Source organism: Nyctereutes procyonoides, unplaced genomic scaffold (genome assembly GCF_905146905.1).
Source record: "Nyctereutes procyonoides isolate TBG_1078 unplaced genomic scaffold, NYPRO_anot_genome, whole genome shotgun sequence".
NCBI lineage: Eukaryota > Metazoa > Chordata > Mammalia > Carnivora > Canidae > Nyctereutes > Nyctereutes procyonoides.
Genome location: NW_026575024.1, coordinates 29,911,907 through 29,932,746, shown reverse-complemented (window position 1 = coordinate 29,932,746; position 20,840 = coordinate 29,911,907). Strand labels below are relative to the sequence as shown.

Below are 20,840 nucleotides of genomic sequence, written 5' to 3'. Positions count from 1 at the left end.
CTGTTGCAAGTAACAGAAACCTAACTCAAAGGTTTTAAGTTAAAAGGATGTATTTATTGCCTTGTGTGGCTGGAAGGAATAATAGGGAGATAGATTTCCTATAGGAAGAGGTGAGAAAACTAGGACCTCAAGACCTGGAGCCAAAACTCTTCTACCAGAATAGTTGCCTCTCTACATACAGCCCCAAATCCACATTCTTCCTGCATTATGACCCTAGAGGCCATTTCTCTTCCAGGTCTAAAATTGGAGTCCTAGTTTCCCTGCCTTGCTCCTGGGTAAGTCACAATTAGAAACTGTGGCCAAGAAGGAGCACTGTGTTTGTTAGCAGGGGAGATAGAAGTGGAAAGCATGCTGAGTTAAGTACATACTTCAGAAAAACTTCCCACTTGTTTTCTTAGGCTGGCATAATCCTGGTACTTGACAAGGAGAACGACAACTGCAAAACTTCTAAATAAAACAATATTATATTGAATCTAGAAGTATGGTAAAAACAATTTACACACAAGTTGAATTTGTCCCAGAAATGCAAGAGTTGTTCGTCATTAGGAAATTTGTTGGGTGCCTGGGTGGCTCAGTGGTTGAGCATCTGCCTTTGGCTCAGGGTGTGATCCCAGAGTCCCAGGATCGAGTCCCACATCAGGATCCTTGTATGGAGCCTGTTTCTCCCTCTGTCTGTGTCTCTGCCTCTCTCTCTGCGTCTCTCATGAATAAATAAATAAAATCTTAAAAAAGGAAATTTGTCAATGAAATTAAGACTAGTAGATGCCCCACCTCCCAAAATCTACTTAATAATTAATATTCATTCTTGATTTAAGCCAACTAACATAGTAAGGTTTCAGCCAATATAATAAGATAAGCAAAATAGGGACACCTGGGTGGCTCAGTCAGTTAAATATCTGACTCTTGATATCAGCCCAAGTCTTGATTCAGGGTTGTGAGTTTAAGCCCCCACATTGGTGGAGCCTACTTTAAAAAAAGACGATAAGCAAAAGAAATAATCATCTACTGCCTGTATTGTTGCAGTAGGCTCTTAACTGGTCTCTTAGGTTCAACTCTTTTTTTTTTTTTTTTATTTCTTAGGTTCAACTCTTGTTCCCCCCACCCCCAACCCCCATGGTCTCTTTCCAATACAGTAAATAAAGTGATTTTATGAAAATATAAGTCCTCTCATATAAATCATCCCTCTTTTCAAAACACTTCAAAAAAAGTCTCAAATCATGAGTTCTGACATGATTTGATATGACATGACAAGACTCTAATCTGATTTCCACCCTTTTTTTCCCCCTTCATATCCTATTACTACTGTCTTCCTCACTTTGCTGCAAACACACAGGTCTCAGGAACATTCCGGCTTTGGGACCTTTCACTTACTGTGCAGCTTGCTCTCTAGTTTCCTTCAGGTCTTTATGCAAATGTCCTCTCAGTAAAGCCTTTTCTCCTATTACTACTGTCTTCCTCACTTTGCTGCAAACACACGGGTCTCAGGAACATTCCGGCTTTGGGACCTTTCACTTACTGTGCAGCTTGCTCTCTAGTTTCCTTCAGGTCTTTATGCAAATGTCCTCTCAGTAAAGCCTTTTCTAATCTTTCTCTTTAAAATGGCAACCCACTCTCCTATGTATTTTCCCTATTTATTTGTGTTTCTCCCTCACTCATTTCCCAATTAGAATGTAAGTTCCAGGAGCTCCTGGGTGTCTCAGTTAAGCGTCTAACTCTTGATATCAGCTCAGCGCAGGTCTTGATCCCAGAGTCATGAGTTCGAGCCCCATGTAAAAAAAAGAAAATGTAAGTCCTGAAAAATAAATAAACAAATGCATGCATGCATGAATGAATGAATGAATAAATAAATAGATGTAAATGCTGATATTTTCATCCCAAGGGTTTTTGCCCTTTTATTCATTGCTAAGTCCCCCACCCGGCTCTTGGACAACCAATGCCTAATACACAGTAGGTGCTCAATAAAAACATGATGAATTAATGTATAAATAAAAATATAAAACTTGACAGAAGGCCATAAAACAGGAGAGGACTGAAAGGAGAGATAAATCATGTTCCTGAGTGAGGAGTTCAGTGCTATCCAGATTAAGTATGATCACAATACAGATTCTCAATGGGAATTTTTCTGGAACTTGACAAATTAATTTTATAATTCATCTTGAAAACAAAATGTTCAGGGGTCCCTGGATGGCTCAGAGGATTAAGTGTCTGCCTTCAGCTTAGGTCATGATCTCTGAGTTGTGGGATCCAGCAACATAGGGCTCCCTGCTCAGTGGGGAGTCTGCTTCTCCCTCTCCCTCTGCCTCTCTCCTCCGTGAGTGCTCATTCTCCCTCTCTAATTAATAAAGTATTAAAAAAAAAAAAAAAAAAAAAAGGAGGGCAGCCCGGGTGGCTCAGCAGTTTAGCGCCACCTTCAGCCCAGGGCCTGATCCTGGAGACCCAGTATCAAGTCCTATATCAGGCTCCCTGTGTGGAGCCTGCTTCTCCCTCTGCCTGTGTCTCTCTGCCTCTCATGAATAAATAAATAAAATCTTTAAAAAAAAAAAAAGTTCAATAAGGCCATGCATGATCTTTGAAACTGATATAACTCGCCCTATCAGATAAAATAATTCACTTATTATGAAATTCAAGTAATAACTTTGATTATTCTTTTAAATATACTATATGTGAGAAATTAAATAGGTCAAATAAGAACCAAAAATAGGGATCCCTCTTGATATAATAATGTAGCATATGCTAAAAGTGGCATTCAATTCAGAGGATTAAAAGGATCAACATGTGGTTTTGGGACAATCATATTTTGGAGAAAAATACTGTTATATTGGGGTGCCTGAGTGGCTGAGTTAAGCATTTGCCTTCAGCTCAGGTCATGATCTCAGTCAGGGTCCTGGGATGCAGCAATGTCAGCTTCTGGCTCCCTGCTCAGTAGGGAGTCTGCTTCTCCCTCCCCCCAGCTGTGCTTTCTCTCTCTCTCTCAAATAATTAATTAAATAAAATAATATAGCTATACTCCTGCTTCACAAAGGTAAAAAAGCAAGTTCCAGAGGAGCAGTTAAATGTTTAAAACACAAAATTAAATTATTGGCTTTTTTTTTTTTTTTATAATATTGAGTGGGGAAGACACAAAAAGACCTAAAACTCCTAAGCCTAAAGGTAGAGTCAGGCAGATTTAGTTAAATAAAACCTGACAGCTCTTGCATGAAAAAGAAACCATAAAGTCTAAAAGTTTAAAGAAAATATTTGCAACATATGGCCAAAGCACAACTTTTAAAATATGGAATATATAAATTATTCATAGCCCCCCCATGACTAAATAGAAAATGGGTAAAAAGACTATGTATTCACAGAAAAGGAAATAAAGATGACCAATAAACATTTGACAGTTTCCCTAGTGATTAGGGAAAAATGTAAATTATGATAATAAAAATTAGTTGAGTGATAACACATGGTTTAGAAAGTTGTGGGGAGGGATCCCTGGGTGGCACAGTGGTTTAGCGCCTGCCTTTGGCCCAGGGCGCGATCCTGGAGACTCAGGATCGAATCCCACGTTGGGCTCCCAGAACATGGAGCCTGCTTCTCCTTCTGCCTATGTCTCTGCCTCTCTCTCTCTCACTGTGTGCCTTTCATAAAAAAAGAAAGAAAGAAAGAAAGAAAGTTGTGGGGAAACAGGTACTCTGGTGTATTGTAGGTGACTGTTTTAAGAAAAGTTTAGCAAGATCTATCAAAATTTAAAATGCAGGTACCTCTTAACCTTGCAGTGCTACTACTTTTTAGGTCTCTACCTTGCAGAAACTTGTAGTGCCAAAGATGGATATAGTTATTCTTTGAAGCATTGTTTGCTGTTGTAAAAACAATAAATATCCTGAATATTCCATCAGAGTGGCTGGTTAAATAAAAACAAAAGAATATGTATGGCACATTTTTAAAAGTATGGCACTTTTAAAAATGCAGTTGAGTTCTATGTACTAACTTGGAAAGATCATAAGGTATGATGTTAAGGGAAAAAAGCAAGTTGCAGAGCAGTTACTTATCTCTTGATTATGATTTATGTAAAAACAATCCACGTCCCGAAAAACCCACCCAAACTATATGTTACTGAGTCACACCAAATTGTTCACAGCAGTTTTCTATAATAAGGTGAATCAGATTGATATGAGGATTCACTTTGTAAAACAGTCAAAACACAAGCATTACAGAATATAAGGACGATATGTTCATTTAGTTATTTAATTTTTAAAGTAAAAAAAACATAAAGTAATTTATGGAGAAAAAACAGGCAAAAATAAAATTTTCAAGTTTTTTTCTTTTCATTTCCAAGAAACCAACATAATGAAATACAAACAAGAAAATATACATGGTAGTGTATATAGTAACTTGTAAAAGCAGTGAGCAGTGAATTAATTATTACATATAAAACTGAAGATGGGAAAAACATGACTGTTCAGGATTCAGAAATACTGTGTCTGTGGCAAACTTTATTGTTAGGACATCAGTGAGGTGTAGCAGAAAGGAAAAGTTCAGAGAGAAGGTATCTAGTGGCTCATATTTTGGCACTGCTAATCTTCGCCCAGCCTTGTGATTTTGGATAAACTTTTATTTAGGTCTTGGCTTCTTCACTTTATCATCAGTCATGTTTGGATTCTGAGTCTGAATCCAAGGAAAATCAGAAATAAAGTATATACAAGCAGTGCATGACATAAACCACATTAGTGGGTCTACTGAGACTACAGATACTCTGAAAGAGGAACTTTGTAAAGTCGTGGTGACCTCAGGTCATATACCCAGGATGTGCCAGCTGTGCCCAGGTAAACCTGGAAGTTAGAAGGCAGTGCTCTTGCTGGACTTGGTGTACGTTTGAAAGTTTCTATTGGGAAAAAAAAAAAAAAAGACTGGCAGATATACAACAAACTCAGTGGTGACCTCTGGGGGTCAGGAACAATGACAATTTTAGTTATATATAATATTCTACTTTTTTTCCATCAAAAAAAAGGATAATGAATATTTTACATGTGGCACTAAGGTAGACAAAAGCCAAATATGCCAAAATGTCTAATTCTGGGTGCTGGGAATACCAGTGATTGTGGTTTTCTCTATACATACTGGATTTTTTTTTTTAATAGGTAAGTATTTCAATAAGTGAGAAGTTTAATGGTTCAGTGACAAATAATAGGCTATGTTCTGGTTAAGAATTAAATTTGGGGGGGATCCCTGGGTGGTTCAGTGGTTTTGCACCTGCCTTTGGCCCAGGGCATGATCCTGGAGTCCCAGGATTGAGTCCCGCGTCGGGCTCCCGGCATGGAGCCTGCTTCTCCCTCTGCCTGTGTCTCTGCTTCTCTCTCTCTGTGTGTGTGTGTGTGTCTATCATAAATAAATAAAAATAAATCTTTAAAAATAAATAAATAAATGTGGGGGGATCCCTGGGTGGCTCAGCGGTTTCGCACCTGCCTTTGGCCCAGGGCATGATCCTGGAGTCCCGGGATCAAGTCCCATATCGGGCTCCTGGCATGGAGCCTACTTCTCCCTCCTCCTATGTCTCTGCCTCTCTCTCTCTGTGTGTCTATCAATAATAAACAAATAAATCTTAAAAAAATTAAATTTGGGAAGTAGGAAAACTGAATTTAGTTTTACTCATTTGACAAAATAAGAAATACTAATTAGGATAATGTTTTACTCTGGAAAGAGGAAGTTCTGTCAATATTGTATATACTTCCACTTTATTTGACCAAGATACTTGTGGAAAAGAAATGCTTTTTGCTCCTATTCTCAGTATTGTCTTGCTTTCCATAGCAGTTGTTGGGGGAGCTGTTTGTTTCTTGGTCACGTGACATCCCCCCCCCCCTTTTTTTTGTCACTGGCTGGTCGTTAATTTGAAAACCAAAGAGCTTTTCCTGACTTTGGCAGTCAGTCTGTTGCTGTTCATATGGGTTAGGAAATGGGTCAAAGGACCAGCTTCATGAAATATTTTTAGTGCAGAGAATGATTGCAAGATTGATCTTGTATCAAACATGAAAGAGTGGGGAGGGGCAGACAGCCACTTCTCAGGAAAAGCACATTTCTTACTTTAATCTTCATCATCTTGGCAATTTCTGTTCTGCCACTTATTTTTTTTTAATTAACATATATTTTTAAGATTTTATTTATTTGACAGAGAGAACAAGGACAGGGAGTGGCAGAGAAAGAAGCAGGCTCCCTACCCAGCAGGTAGCCGACTCTTGGGCTCCCATCCCAAGACCCTGAGATCATGACCAGAGCAAAAGGCAGACTTGTTCTGCTGCTTTTAAAACCCTAAATTTGGCAGCCCAGGTGACTCAGCGGTTTAGCGCTGACTTCGGGCTCCCTGCATGGAGCCTGCTTCTCTCTCTGCCCCCCCCCCCCCGTGTCTCTCATGAATAAATAAATAAAATCTTAAAAAAAAAACAACCCTAAATTGCTCTACCATTACCTCCAATTTTATTTAAAAAATATTCAAACAATATGGAAAAGGTGAAAGAATAGTACGGTGAATACTTGATATATCCACCACTTAGAGTCAATAATTTTTAACATCTTTGCTGTGTGTTATCTTTATTATTTTTTTCTTTTCCTCGTTCTCGTTTTCTGTTAAACCCTTTTTTCATTTGTTTTTATTTAAGTTCGATTTGCCAACATATAGTATAACACCTAGTGCTTTCCTCAGTGCCCATCACCCCGTTACCCCAACACCCTGCCCACCTCTCCTTTTGCAACCCTTTGTTCTCTCATGGTTTGTCTCCCTAATTTTTCCCACTCAGTTCCCCTCCTTTCCTTTATAATCCCTTTCACTCTTTCTTATATTCCCAGTATGAGTGAAACCACATGATGATTGTCCTTCTCCAGTTGACTGACTTCACTCAGCATAATACCCACTAGTTCCATCCACGTCGAAGGAAATGGTGGGTTTTCGTCCTTTCTGATGGCTGAGTAATATTCCATTGTGTGTGTGTGTGTGTGTGTGTGTGTGTACACACATATATATATCACATCTTCTTTATCCATTCATCTGTCGAAGGACATTGTGGCTTCTTCCACAGTTTGACTATTGTGGACATTTCTGCTATGAACATTGGAGTGCAAGTGTCCTGGCATTTCACTACATCTGTATCTTTGGGGTAAATACCCAGTAGTGCAATTGCTGGGTCATAGGGTAGCTCTATTTTTAACTTTTTGAGGAACCTCCACACTGTTTTCCAGAGTGGCTGTACCAGTTTGCATTCCCACCAACAGTGCAAGAGGGTTCCCCCTTCTCCACATCCTCTCCATTTGTTGTTTTCCTGTCTTGTTAATTTTCTACCTTCTGTTAAACCCTTTTCAAGTGAGTTACAGATATCATGACATTCCTAAGTACTTATGTATCTGTTAAAAGGAAAAAAAAAGGACATAGAAGGTATAAATACAATAATATCTCACCTAAGAAATTTTTTTTTAATTTTTATTTATTTATGATAGTCACACACAGAGAGAGAGAGAGAAAGAGGCAGAGGGAGAAGCAGGCTCCATGCACCGGGAGCCCGACGTGGGATTTGATCCCGGGTCTCCAGGATCACGCCCTGGGCCAAAGGCAGGCGCCAAACCGCTGCGCCACCCAGGGATCCCTCACCTAAGAAAATTAACAGTAATTCTCTAATACCATCAACTACCCAGTACATATTCAAATTTTTCCAGATGTCTTATGGATATTTAATCTCTCAGATTAGAAGAGATCTCCCTTTCTGTTCTTTTTGTTTTACATGACATTGACTTTTTTTAACTTAAATTTTTTTTAAAGATTTTATTTATTGGGATCCCTGGGTGGCGCAGCGGTTTGGCGCTTGCCTTTGGCCCAGGGCGTGATCCTGGAGACCCGGGATCGAATCCCACATCAGGCTCCCGGTGCATGGAACCTGCTTCTCCCTCTGCCTATGTCTCTGCCTCTCTCTCTCTTACTGTGTGACTATCATAAATAAATAAAAATTTTAAAAAAATTTAAAAAAAAAGATTTTATTTATTTATTCATGGGAGACAGAGAGAGAGAGAGGCAGAGGCATAGGCAGAAGCAGGCTCCATGCAGGGAGCCCGACATGGAACTCGATCCTGGGTCTCCAGGATCAGGCTCTGGACCGAAGGCGGCGCTAAACCGCTGAGCCACCCGGGCTATACCCTTAACTTAAATTTTTTAATTGTGGTGAAATACCTGGTAACAAAATTTACCATCTTAACCATTTTTTAAATGTATGATTTAGTGACATTAAGTGCTTCATATTGTGCTACAATCCCACTCTTCACCTATGGAACTCTTTTCATCTTTGAAACTCTGTACCTATTAAACAATAATCCCACTTGTTTCCCCCAGCCCAACACCACCACTGTACTTTTTATCTATATAAATTTGAATATTGTAGGTATTTTATAAACATGGAATCATATATTTGTCTTTTTTTAAATGGCTTATTTTTCACTTACTGTAATGTCTTCAAGGTTCATCCATGTTTTTAGCATGTTTCAGAATCTCCTTTCTTTTAAGATTGAATAATATTCCACTGTATGTATATACCAGAGTTTGTTTATTCATATCAAAAGATACCTGCTTCTATCTTTTGACTGTGGGGAATAATACTACTATGAACATGGGTACACAAATCTCTCTTCAAATCCTTGTTTTCAGTTTTTTTGAATATATATTTGGAAGTGGAATTTCTAGATCATAAAATAATTCTATTTTTAAATTTTACCTTCCCCTGTCCCTCTATTTTTAATTTTTTGGGGAACTACCAAACTGTTTTCCACAGTGGCTACAGTTTTACATTCCCACCAACAGTGGCCAAAGGTTCCAATTTCTCCAGATCCTTGCTTGTTGTTTTCTTTTTTTAATAGTAGCTATCCTAATTTGTGTGCAATTAGTATCTCTTTGTGGTTTTTGATTTGCATTTCTCTCATGATTAGTGATGTTAAGCATCTTTTCATGTGCTTATTGGCCATTGATTTATCTTCTTTGGAGAAATGTGTATTTGAGTCTTTTGCCCATTTTGAATTTTTTTTTTTTGCGTGTGTGTGTGTGTGTGTGTGTGTGTGTGTGTGTGGTTGAATTGTAGGAGTGCTTTATGTATTCTGGATATTAGCCTCTTATCAGATATATGATTTGCAGATAATCTCCTCCCATTCTGTGGGTTGCCTTTTCACTCTGTTGATTGTGTCCTTTTATGAACATAAGTTTCTAATTTTGATAAAGTCTAATTTATGTATTTTTTTACTTTATTGTCTGTACTTTTAGTGTCACAGCAATAAATCATTGCCAAATGTAGTTTCATGAAGCTTTTCTTGTATGTTTCCTTCTAAAAGTTTTATAGTTTCAGGGTTACATTTAGGTCTTTTTTCTGTTTTGGGTTAAATTTTGTATATTCTATAAAGTAAGGATCCAAATGTATTCTTTCTCATGTGAATATACAGTGTTCCCAAAGCCATTTGTTGGAAGGATTGTCCTTTCTCAGTGCATGGTCTTGGTACCTTTGTGAAAAATCATTTGACTGTGAGGATATTATAGTGAGTGAAATAAGCCAGTCGCAAAAAAGAATTTATTTCTGAGCTCTCTATTCCTTTGTTCAGTATGTCTATCTTTATGCCAGTACCACACTGTTTTGATTACCATAGCTTTGTAATTACTTCTGTAATCTTGAAGTGTGTCCTCCAGCTTTGTCCTTTTTTTTTTTTTTTTTTTTAAGATTTTATTTACTTACTCATGAGAGACACAGAGAGAGAGGCAGAGACACAGGCAGAGGGAGAAGCAGGCTCCATGTAGGGAGCCCAATGTGGGACTTGATCCTGGGACTCCAGGATCATGTCCTGAGCCAAAGGCAGACGCCCAACCGCTGAGCCACTCAGGTGTCCCTGTCCTTCTTTTTCAATATGGTTTTGACTATTTAGGATCCCTTGAGATTTCTTACGAATTTTAGGATGGATTTTTCTATTTTTACAAAAAACATCATTGGGATTTTGATAGGGACTGTGCTGAATCTGTAGATCATTTTCTGTAGTATTGGCAGTTTATAACAATATGAAGTGCATGAACATGGATGTATTTTCATTATTGGTGTCTTTAATTTTCTTTAGAAATGAATGAATGATCTAGTTTCTCTGAATCCTCCCTAGCATTTTGGTATTGTCACTGTTTGTTATTTTAGCTTTTTTTACTAGATGTATAGTGATATCTTATTGTGGTTTTAATTTGTATTTCTGTAATGTATAATAATGTAGTGAATATGTTTTCAGGTGCTTACCTGCCATCTCTATGTCCTCTTTGAGGAATTATTTCTTCATGTCTTTTGCCCTTTTCCTAATTGGATTTTAATTTTTTTACTGTTGTTTTAGAAATTCTTTATGTATTCTACTTTGTCAGATAGGTGATATGCAGATATGTTCTCCCAGTCTGTAGCTTATCTTCTCATTATCTCAGCAGGGTCTTCCACAAAGCAAAAGTTTACAATTTTGATGAAGTCCAGTTTATTGATTTTTTTCCTTTAATGGATTATACTATTGGTATCAAGACTAAGAATTTCATTAAATCAGGGCAGCCCCAGTGGCGCAGCGGTTTAGCGCCGCCTGCAGCCCAGGGTCTGATCCTGGAGACCTGGGATTGAGTCCTGCGTCAGGCTCCCTGCATGGAGCCTGCTTCTCCCTCTGCCTGTGTCTCTGCCTCTCTCTGTGTGTCTCTATGAATAAATAAAATCTTTAAAAAGAAAAAGAATTTCATTAAATCATAAGTTCTGAATATTTTCTTTTATTAGCCTCTAAAGATTTTATAGTTTCACATTTAAAATTTTAAATCTGTGATCTATCTTGAGTTATTTTTTTTTAAAGATTTAAAATGACTTTTTTAGTCTTTTAGTCAAAGATTTAAGATGACTGAGCCACCCAGGTGCCCCTTCTTTGATTTCCTTAATCAGTGTTTTACCGTTTTTAGCATGTAAATCCTATACATGTTTTCTTAAATTTATATTTAAATGATAGTCTGTTTTTAATTTTGGTTTCCATGTGTTCATTGCTTTGATATAGAAATAGAGTTGATTTTTTTTAAGATTTTATTTATTCATGAGAGACATAGAGAGAGAGGCAGAGACACAGGCAGAGGGAGAAGCAGGCTCCATGCAGGGAGCCCAGTGTGGGACTCGATCCTGGGTCTCCAGGATCAGGCCCTGGGCTGAAGGCGGCGCTAAACCACTGATTCACCCGGGCTGCCCTAGAGTTTTTATAGTTGACCTTGCAACCTTGTTGAACTCACTTAGTAATTCTAGGATTTTTTTTTTTTTTTATGGATTCCATGAGATTCCCTACATAAACCATATGTCATCCACAAATAAGGATAGTTTTCCTCCTTTTCAGTCTCTGTGTCTCTTATTTCCTTTTTTTTGCCTTATTACACTAGTTATAACTTCCAATATCATTTTGGTTTTTTTTGTTTTTGTTTTAAAGATTTTATTTATTTATTCATGACAGAGAGAGAGGGGCAGAGACACAGGCAGAGACAGAAGCAGGCTCCATGCAGGGAGCCCGACGTGGGACTCGATCCAGGGTCTCCAGGATCACACCCTGGGCCGAAGGCGGCGCCAAACCGCTGGGCCACCGGGGCTGCCCTCCAATATCATTTTGAATAGGAGTGATAAGAACAGACATTTTTTCTTGTTCCTCCTTTTAGGACAAGAACATTCAGTCTTTCACTATCATAATCTTAATTCCTAGTTTTCTGAGGGTTTTTACTGTGAATGAGTGTTGAATTTTGTCAAATGATTTTTCTGCATCAATATAGTTGTTTGTTTTTTTCTTCTGCAGCCTGTTAGGATGATGGATTATACTGATTGATTTACCAATAATAAACCAATCTTGTTTCCCTGGGGCAAACCCCTCTTCGTTATGGTGTATAATTCTTCTTATATGTTGTTGAATTCTATTTACTAATATTTTCTTAAAAGTTTTTACAGCTATATTCATGATGAATATTGGTTGGTAGCTTTTTTCCCTGGGAGTACTGTCTTTGATTTTTTTTTTTTTTAAGATTTATTTATTCATGAGAGACAAGGAGAGAGAGAGAGGCAGAGTCACAGGCAGAGGGAGAAGCAGGCTCCATGCAGGAAGCCCGTTGTAGGATTCCATCCCAGGACTCCAGGATCATGCCCTGAGCCAGAAGGCATACTCTTAACCTCTGAGCCACCCAGGCATCCCAACTGTCTTTGATTTTGATGTTAGGTGGTATATGCAAACATCTTGAGGGAAGATAATAATAATGACCAGTAAGTCAGGAATGGATAACTTGAATGAAAATATCAGAAAGAATCTGGCGGGAGAAAAGAATTCAGGAAAGAGAAATAGTGTTGTTTGGCTGAACACTGTTGTTTCAGTGAGTAGTAGTATAATGGAGCAGATTCAACAAGGAGTGGGGATGAAGTCTGATTGTCATAGATGAAACAGTAAAGTTGGTTTGTGGAGGATCTTAGTAATGATGTGATAAGGATGGAAATATGTTGACCATAAGGGAAAAATTAAATATAGGAGTGTTAGGGAATAAATAGTGGAGGCAGATCCTGAACCTGGAGATGACAGGGAGAGATCTAGTAGAAGGATCAGTCTTAAGCAGGAAATTGAGCACCTTTTTCTGAAACTGTTAGGAAGGAGAAGGGGCGGTATGGAGAGCAGGGAATCCTTAGAAGTGATATTAATGTCTGGGAGTGCTTTGTTTGGGAGGAGGACGTACCCCTGAGGCCACAGGAATAGACCAGCACAGAAATGGGAACAAATATCCTTTGCTGACGCTCTGACTGAGATTAGTTGTGGTAATGAATCAGAGCTTCATTTAAGTCCTTAAGCCAGTTTTTTGGTTTTTATATGTTTTTCATTTTTGTTTTTGGCAAACTGATGGGGACCACGGTTAGGGAAAATCAGTGTGGAAACCTTTCTTTGATAATCCTCAAAACTGAGAAGTCCTTGGAGAGCCTTCTGGTCAGCTGCTAAAGTCCAGTCCTGTCCAGCATTGTTCATGAGAGGGCCTTTGGCTCCAGCCTCTATTGAACTACAGAGCCACAGACTGTCCAGTTTGTAATCAGTTCAGATTTAGGCTTCAGGTAAATCTGCATAATCTCTTCCAGAAAATAGAAGAGAAGGAAGAACTTCCCAGTTCGTGTTATAGTTCTGATACCAAAACCAGGCAAGGACAAGTTTCCATTCCTAGCATCAATCCTCTTCTTCATGTCTTCTTGTGCTGACACTTAGGAGTTGATTTCTGTTCTTGTTGCAGCTGCAGCCGGCTCCGCCAGGTTCAGAGCATCTTGACCCAGAGCAGCAAGTCTCAACCCGATGGGATCCTCTGCATCCTTGGTCAGTACTTTAACAAGTTGGGGTAACTTAGCTTCTGTTCAAGGAAGATATTAATAATAGTATCATTGTGAGATAAGCTTTGACTTAGTCTCCTCCCAGCTCTTGTTCCTGTGAAATCTGTTGCTGCTCTAATGAGGTCAGGTGAGATGTCAATGGGATGAGGAGCCTCTATCACAGGGCAGGCACTTTGTACATACTATCTCATTTCTCCTCACAGCATCCTTAGAAGGGAGCAGTGTTATCTCTTTTTTACAGAGGGAGAAACTGAAACAGGAGATGGAACAGACTTGCTCGGGACCATTGAGTGGCAGAACTGGGCATTTACTTGTTCTTTACATTTTTTATTATGAAAATGCATCATGTAATTTAAAAATTAAGACAGTGCTCCAATGATAATGAACAGAGCTTCGTAACCATCTCTACCCAATTTCACTCTTGGGAAATAGCATTGTCAGTTGTATCTTCTTTTTTAAACACAAATGGAAATATTTTATTCACACTGTTGTTAACCTAATTTTTAAATTTTCATTTGACAATAAATCCTGGCGATTTTTCTTTTTTTTTTTTTTTTCTTGGAGATTTTTCTATATCTAATTGGTCTTCTTTGGGTACATAGATACATTCTGAGTGACTTCAGAAAACAGATAATGTTGAGGCATGAGAAAATGAACATATGTAGTAAAATTGGTGGATAGCTTTGAGCAAAAAAACCAGGGTAGAATGTTGGAAGGTAAGTACATTAAATAGATTTGAGGAGGCAAATAGTGATAGGAGAGATTTTTTGCCTGTTTTGTTCACTCTTGAATTCCCAACACCTAAAATTGTGCCTGACATAGAGAATACCTCAATAAATACTATTGAATGAATTAATGTATAAGAGGTAGTTTCATGACACAGATGTTTGTGAACAGTATGGAATACTGACCAAAAGGGAAAGAATATAGGTGTTTTGTGTTTAGGAGGTCAACACTGATCTCTGAAAGATCAGATTCAGATATCTCATTTTCATTTATATCCATAGTATTGAGTCGTGGAAGTAGAATTGTTAGGTCTGGTGGTTTGTCTATCAACCACCCAATTTCCTTCCCAGAAGCAGACCATTACTAGGTTCTTATTTGTCTTTCCTCAGATATTCTCTGCATAATTTCGTGTTTTCACTTAACAGCACTTGCATTTAGGCTTAGGAGAGGCAGTGGGCAGAGTAGTTAAAAACATGCACTCTGGAGCTAGGCAGGTTTGGGTTTGAATCCTGGTTCCACTACTCAGCCCAGAGGTTAGTGGGTCTCCTTAAAAACATAGTTGTGGTGGACCTGGAATTCCTGCCAGAGGTTTCAGATGTTTAAACAACACTCATTGGATTCTCTCTCCAGCTCCAACTCTCAGAAGAGTGGAGGCTGTCTTTGCCATGAATTTACCTATGAATAAAAGCACCTGTTCATTACTTAAGCTGTTATATCAGCTGATTTTGTGTACCTCCATTTGAAATATGCCCCCCCACCAAAGTTTTGTTTGTTTAGTACTTCTGTACTTTTTGGCACTGTAAGATCCTCTAGGCTTATTTTGTGTATTTCTGTTCCAGTCCTAGAATCAGCATTTCTCTAAGGAGTGCTGGGGTTCCTTCTATTGGAGAATGATATTAGAAGCCAGGATCTGGGCATTGGATACATTCTTGTTACTACTGGGATGTCATTGCTTTTAGGCCATAGGGTAGCTGACAAAAATAACAAAATACTTATGTGTACATTACCTGTAAATGCTATGAGTCATCTGTATCTATATTAAGTTAAACATGAATTAATATTAATATCTCAAGCCTACCCAATTACCAGATAGATTATTCTAGCTTCCCCCTTTTGAATATCTATAAACTACTTCACCAGTAAAAAAATTGGCAGCCATCATCTACTGTCAGTTTACTGAATTCCAATAGACATATATATCCATATCAGAATTATTAACCCCTAGGACCCCTATGAGAAACAACTTTGTCAGCTAAAGCATGGTGCCTACATATAGTTTCTTTTGCCTTTAAGTTTACATGGTCAGTCTTTTTCATGTCTGCAATTTATGTGGCTGGAACTATTAGAAGTGGACATGCTGAGGCTAGGTCTACCCAGTCTACTATTTATTTTTAACTCTGTGGCCTTCTAAACTTTGGAACTTGGATAAGCGAGTCCATTCTGGCTTTTGATTCTTTTTCACCCCTCCCTTCACTGAAGCACTGAATGGGGTAGAACAAGGCTGTGCTGCTTTGATCTCAACTGAGAAGGGAGTTCTCTTATATTAGAATTCCTTGCCACCCTGGACCCCTGTGGTCTAAGTGACCATTACTTTTTATTTTTCACTTGTCTGAGCTACCATTAATGGTCCTCTTTCCCAGTTTCCAGCCATATTTCTATTCTTGGAGCTCTTTCTGCTCTAACTCCTTCCTCAGCCTCATGTAGACAGCTACCTACCACCTGCCTGTGACACGTTCTGTTTGCCGAGAGTCATAGCTCTGGGCTTTCATAGATACTCAGGAACCAGGTAGTACATATGCCCATGCCATTGATAGGTAGAAGTGGAAGCAGTATTGTTTAATTTCTTTGTCTTTGACCTCACCCCAACTAGATTGTAAGGTTCATGGGGGCCATTTGCAGGCATGTTTACCACACACTCCAGCATCCAACACAGTTCTGGGCCTTGAGCCTGATAAATATTTGTGAAATGATGGGTGTCATTTGTCCTCTTTTTCACTTCTTTGAGTACTTTTCAAGCCACCTTAATCTGCTTTTACTTATCTTTCATGTTTTAGTAAAGCTGTCTTTGAGAAGTGAATATTTTTTATCCCATATACCTATTCCATCTGAAAAATATTCCATGCCAGCACCTGGACCATGTTTTCTGCTTTCTATACTCAAAAATTGCATTTTAGAAATTAATAACTTCAATAATGTATGCTATTTAACTGTCTAAACTATATAGATCTTGAAGTCCAAGTAAGAGTACTTGATGCTTCTTTCACAGAGTTGCTTAATTTGGTTTCTGGATAAAACTGATGTGAGCTTCTGCCTTAATCATCAGGGTTTGGTAAGCAGGGGCAAATCATTAGGATTCATTTGTGTCCCATAGTATAGCTGATCAGAGCCTTCTTTGCTTTGCAGGAATTGATAGCAGGTACAATGAAGGCTGCAGAGAGCTGGCGAATTATCTTCTGTTTGGTTTGTACAATCAGAATACAAGTGATTTTGAGAAAACAGGGTTTTCTGAAGAAGTTCTAGATGGTAAGTATATATAGTATATGTAGTACACTTCTGTTAGTAACCTGCTGGTTGATACAAGACTAGTGACAAGTAGTTTTCAGAATATGTTTAGTGGGTAAAGCAGCTTTAGGGGAAAAAGTGTGCATCAGTTTGACTTTATATCTTCTTGGCAAGATAGACCAGTTTTCCTCTGAATTGCCCACTGCCTTTACTTGTTGGGGAGGTTCACATTATATGCTGTTGTCCTGTGAAAGCACATTCAGTTGTGAGTAAAGGATGAGCCTCCAGGCTACTCCTACAAGGGAGACTTCATGTGAATTTTCAGCTTAGGAACAAAGGCTCTTTGTCCTGCTCTGTCTTTGGGAATTGTTTTCTGTGTGACTTTAATTCATGAGGATGCCCATGATTACAATGGAGGCTTTCTGCTTACATTCCCTTTCTTCAGCTCTGAGACACTCTCCCTGTGTAGATGCTGTTGTGGGCTGATGCCCAGGAGCTGTCTCTGATATCACGTACTTAGCATCATGACTTGTCTGCCAGATGGATCAGGAGACACAGGAATAGACAAATCAGACTGGACAAGAGACAGTCAGCTCTTGTGAAGCAGCTGGGGAGTACATGAAAGCAAACATATGATATTGAATATTGACATTGGAGTAATCTTGCAGTGGATATTGTGCAATGGTTTTAAAGTAGGGGCAGTTTTATTCCCCAATGGACATTTGGCAATATCTGAAGACATTTTTGATTGTCAAAACCGGACAGAGTAGCTACTAAACATCTACAGTGCACAGGACAGCGCTCCCCTCCCCTCCCCCAACAAAGAATGATCTGGTTTAAACTGTCAGTAGTTCTAAGGTTAAGGAACCCTGGTCTAATGTGTATGAAAATTCTTCTGTGGTAAAATCCTTAACAATGTTTATCCTAATTGATTAAAGATTTCCTTTTTACTAGGAAGTTCAGAAAAAGCAGGCTGCAATTATAACTTCCATTAAATTTTTTTCCCTTTCAGGGACGCCTGGGTGACTTAATGGTTGAGCGGCTGCCTTTGGCTCAGGGTGTGATCCCAGGGTCCCAGGATCAAGTCCCCGCATTGGGCTCCCTACAGGGAGCTTGCTTCTCCCCCTGCCTGTGTCTCTGCCTCTCTGTGTGTATCTCTCATGAATAAATAAATAAAATCTTTTTAAAAAAATTCTTTCAATTTGAGATTTTGATTTTTTTAAAAGATTTTATTTATTTATTCATGAGAGACACACAGAGAGAGGCAGAAACACAGGCAGAGGGAGAAGCAGGCTCCATGCAGGGAGCCTGACGTGGGACTAGATCCTGGGACTCTAGGATCATGCCCTGGGCCAAAGGCAGGTGCCAAACCACTGAGCCACCCAGGGATCCCCTAGATTTTGATTTTTAAAAATGCTGCTTTATGCTGACAACATGTGCTGGTTTAGAAAAAGTTCATCTTGGAGTGCCTGGGTGGCTCAGTCAGTTAAGTGTCTCTTGATCTCAGCTCAGGTCTTCATCTCATGGTCCTGAGTTCCGGCCCTGCATGGAGCCTACTTAAAAAAAAAAAAAAAAAAAAAAAGAATTCATCTTGGCAGCCATTTAGAAATACAGAAAGACAGATGCTTATACCAGCCACATATTTCACTGCAGCCAAAATTGCTAAGGATATTGTAGTACTGAAATTAAGGAAATAGTTTAAATCCTCAAAGGTGTGCTTTTTGTTTATCATTGTCTTTATTCTGCCACGTGGCACAATGGTTGCTTATGAAATGAGTATTTTCTTTGACTGAATTAATCATTAATGAATTGAAAATGAATTAGTAAATTCATTTTTTAAATCCAAGTAGTTGGCAAGCTGAGATCACTGGCTTTATGCGTTTACATTGTGATCTCTATATGAGAGGAAAAGAAGCCTACATGAAGGATTTATTTTTTAAAAAGCTTTAAAAATAGTTTACATATTCATCCAATTTTCTTACACTTTCATCTTTTACTCTGTTAATTTAGTTCAGAGCAATGATATCAGAGTCCTATGAGATTCTGAGAAGGCTTAATTTTAGTAATTGTTGCACTATTTCTTTTACTGGATCCTAATTCCTTGTGAAGTGTTACACATTAGTGTAGAACACAGTCTATGCAGGAAACCCCCTCAGGCTCTCCAGGTGACTTCAAACTCTCATTCCTCAGCAGACAGTCTACAAGTGATTCAGGGCGAGGTTCTTAGAAGGCCTATATGAAGACCAACAGGATAAGAGGTGACCTGTGTCCCATCCCTTGCCCCCTTTTGATTCTAGTGCTTAACTGAGAGTCAGCAGTGAATATGCTACTCCAGACTGTGTTCCCTGGACACCTGCGTCTAACTGGGTGTGAGACACAGAATGATTTTTGAAAAATCAAAAGTGAGCATCATGGAGTTTTATTTTAAGAGGCCACCCAGTGGTGTGGTCAGCTGCAGTCCATATTCATCAGACTTAGGTTTTTGTAGAATATGGGCTGTCAGACATTTGTATAATATGGCTGTTACTGTGTTGGCATTGCCCTAACCCTGCTGTTTCAGATGCTCCTTGCCTCCACGCTTTGCTTACTTCCAGCCACCTCCTCCAGCAACTTCCCTAGCATCATCTTATTAGAGAGATGCCTCATATTGCTCTGGTTTCTGAGGAGCCATGCAATGGAGCTCTGCTTTTCTTCTAGAATTATGACTGCTTTCTTTCTCAATCTTAAAACTGCTTTAATATTCCTGCCCCATTTCATGGCTCTTCTATTAACTTATTTAGGTTTATTTGCACCCTTGGGATTGTTTTATTTATTTGACCCACCAATATCCGTGGTTATTCCTTAAGTCTGTAAGCTGCTAATCTATTTATAGAAGCTTTATCCACTTGGCCTCTACTTCCTTCCTCTCAGCCTTTCCTGTGTACAGAGTTCACCCCTTACACAGTAACCCTTCCCAGAGCTGAACAGTGATGTTGTCAGGCCCATGATTGCCTTGAACCGACAGCCAGGAGATTTAGACATTGATGTCTGCAGAAGAACCACCACTGGCCATATTTGATGATATTTCCCGCCTCAGTGGCTTTAGGCTATCAAGCTTCCATTTGGTATTATCTGTGTAGCAAAGTGCACAGCTAAGTCTGGTACCACAGATTTGACAGTGTTCAACTTTGCAAAAGCAGAACACCCCAAAGGCTGTTCTTTTGACTTATTCTGTGCCTCCATTGTCATAACCAGAGAGTCACAGTAGTGGGAGCATTTCATGGGAACTAGAAAATCCTTGCTCCCCACATGTGAGTGTTCCACAAGTCACTGTGAGGCAAGTTGCCTAGTTAAAGAACTTTCAGTTTAGAGCTTTGTTCCATGTCTCTGAAATAATTTTAGTGGTATTATTAGTTATGTGAGTAGAAAATGTGTAAAGGAAATGCCTTTGACAGTGTTGTGATTTAATTGTGTTTTCCTTACAGATGTAATTATATTGATTAAATCAGATAGTGTCCATCTGTATTGTAATCCTGTAAACTATCGCTATCTCATACCCTATGTGGCACATTGGAGAAATCTGCATTTCCATTGCATGACCGAAAATGAGGTAAGGAGAAAAGATAGAATAGGCACTTAGAGGCACTAAGGATACTCTTTCAGGAAAGTATAGATCTGGAACAGGAGGCCTCTTAAAAAAATCAAATTGCAGGATATCATTACACAAAAAAAGTTGTTCCCGTGGAACTTTTTATAATTCGTTATGAGGCTACTTTATAGATGAATTGTATGCTTGATAGACAAAGGGACTCTTCAAATTGGGACCTAGTCATAGGCTTGTCACCCTAGCTTCCTGTCCTGCTTGTTTATCACCAGCCTGCACCCATTCTCTTAGGGGGACTAGTGCCATGGATTGCATCAGGAGAGTTTGATAAGCTTTTTTTTTTTAAGATTTTATTTATTTATTCATGAGAATACACAGAGAGGAGAGAGAGAGAGTCAGAGACAAAGGCAGAGGGAGAAGCAGGCTCCATGCAGGGAGCCCGACGTGGGACTCGATCCGGGTCTCCAGGATCACGCCCCAGGCTGTAGGCGGCGCTAAACCGCTGAGCCACCCGGGCTGCCCTTGATAAGCTTTTGTAACAGTTCTGTTTGGATTTTTTTGGTATTTGTTTCCTTTTGGGCTCTTTTGAAGAATTTGGCTGGCAATCGGAACTTGAGATTTAGGATTTCATGGAAATGGTGACCTAATATGGATCAAAAACC

General features: G+C 39.0%; 1 protein-coding gene across 3 annotated transcripts in view; it reads left to right on the top strand.

Moving 5' to 3' along the window:
- DNAAF9 (dynein axonemal assembly factor 9) overlaps positions 1-20,840 on the top strand; it is a 142,521-nt gene that overhangs the window by 8,753 nt on the left and 112,928 nt on the right. For all 3 annotated transcript variants that reach the window (XR_008661222.1, XM_055300540.1, XM_055300531.1), the window contains exons 2-4: positions 13,274-13,353; positions 16,497-16,616; positions 20,060-20,184. Coding sequence is in view for 2 of the 3 variants with exons in the window: in XM_055300540.1 (XP_055156515.1) it covers positions 13,274-13,353; positions 16,497-16,616; positions 20,060-20,184 (325 nt within the window). In the remaining variant the exon portion in view is untranslated. The remainder of the gene's footprint in view (positions 1-13,273; positions 13,354-16,496; positions 16,617-20,059; positions 20,185-20,840) is intronic.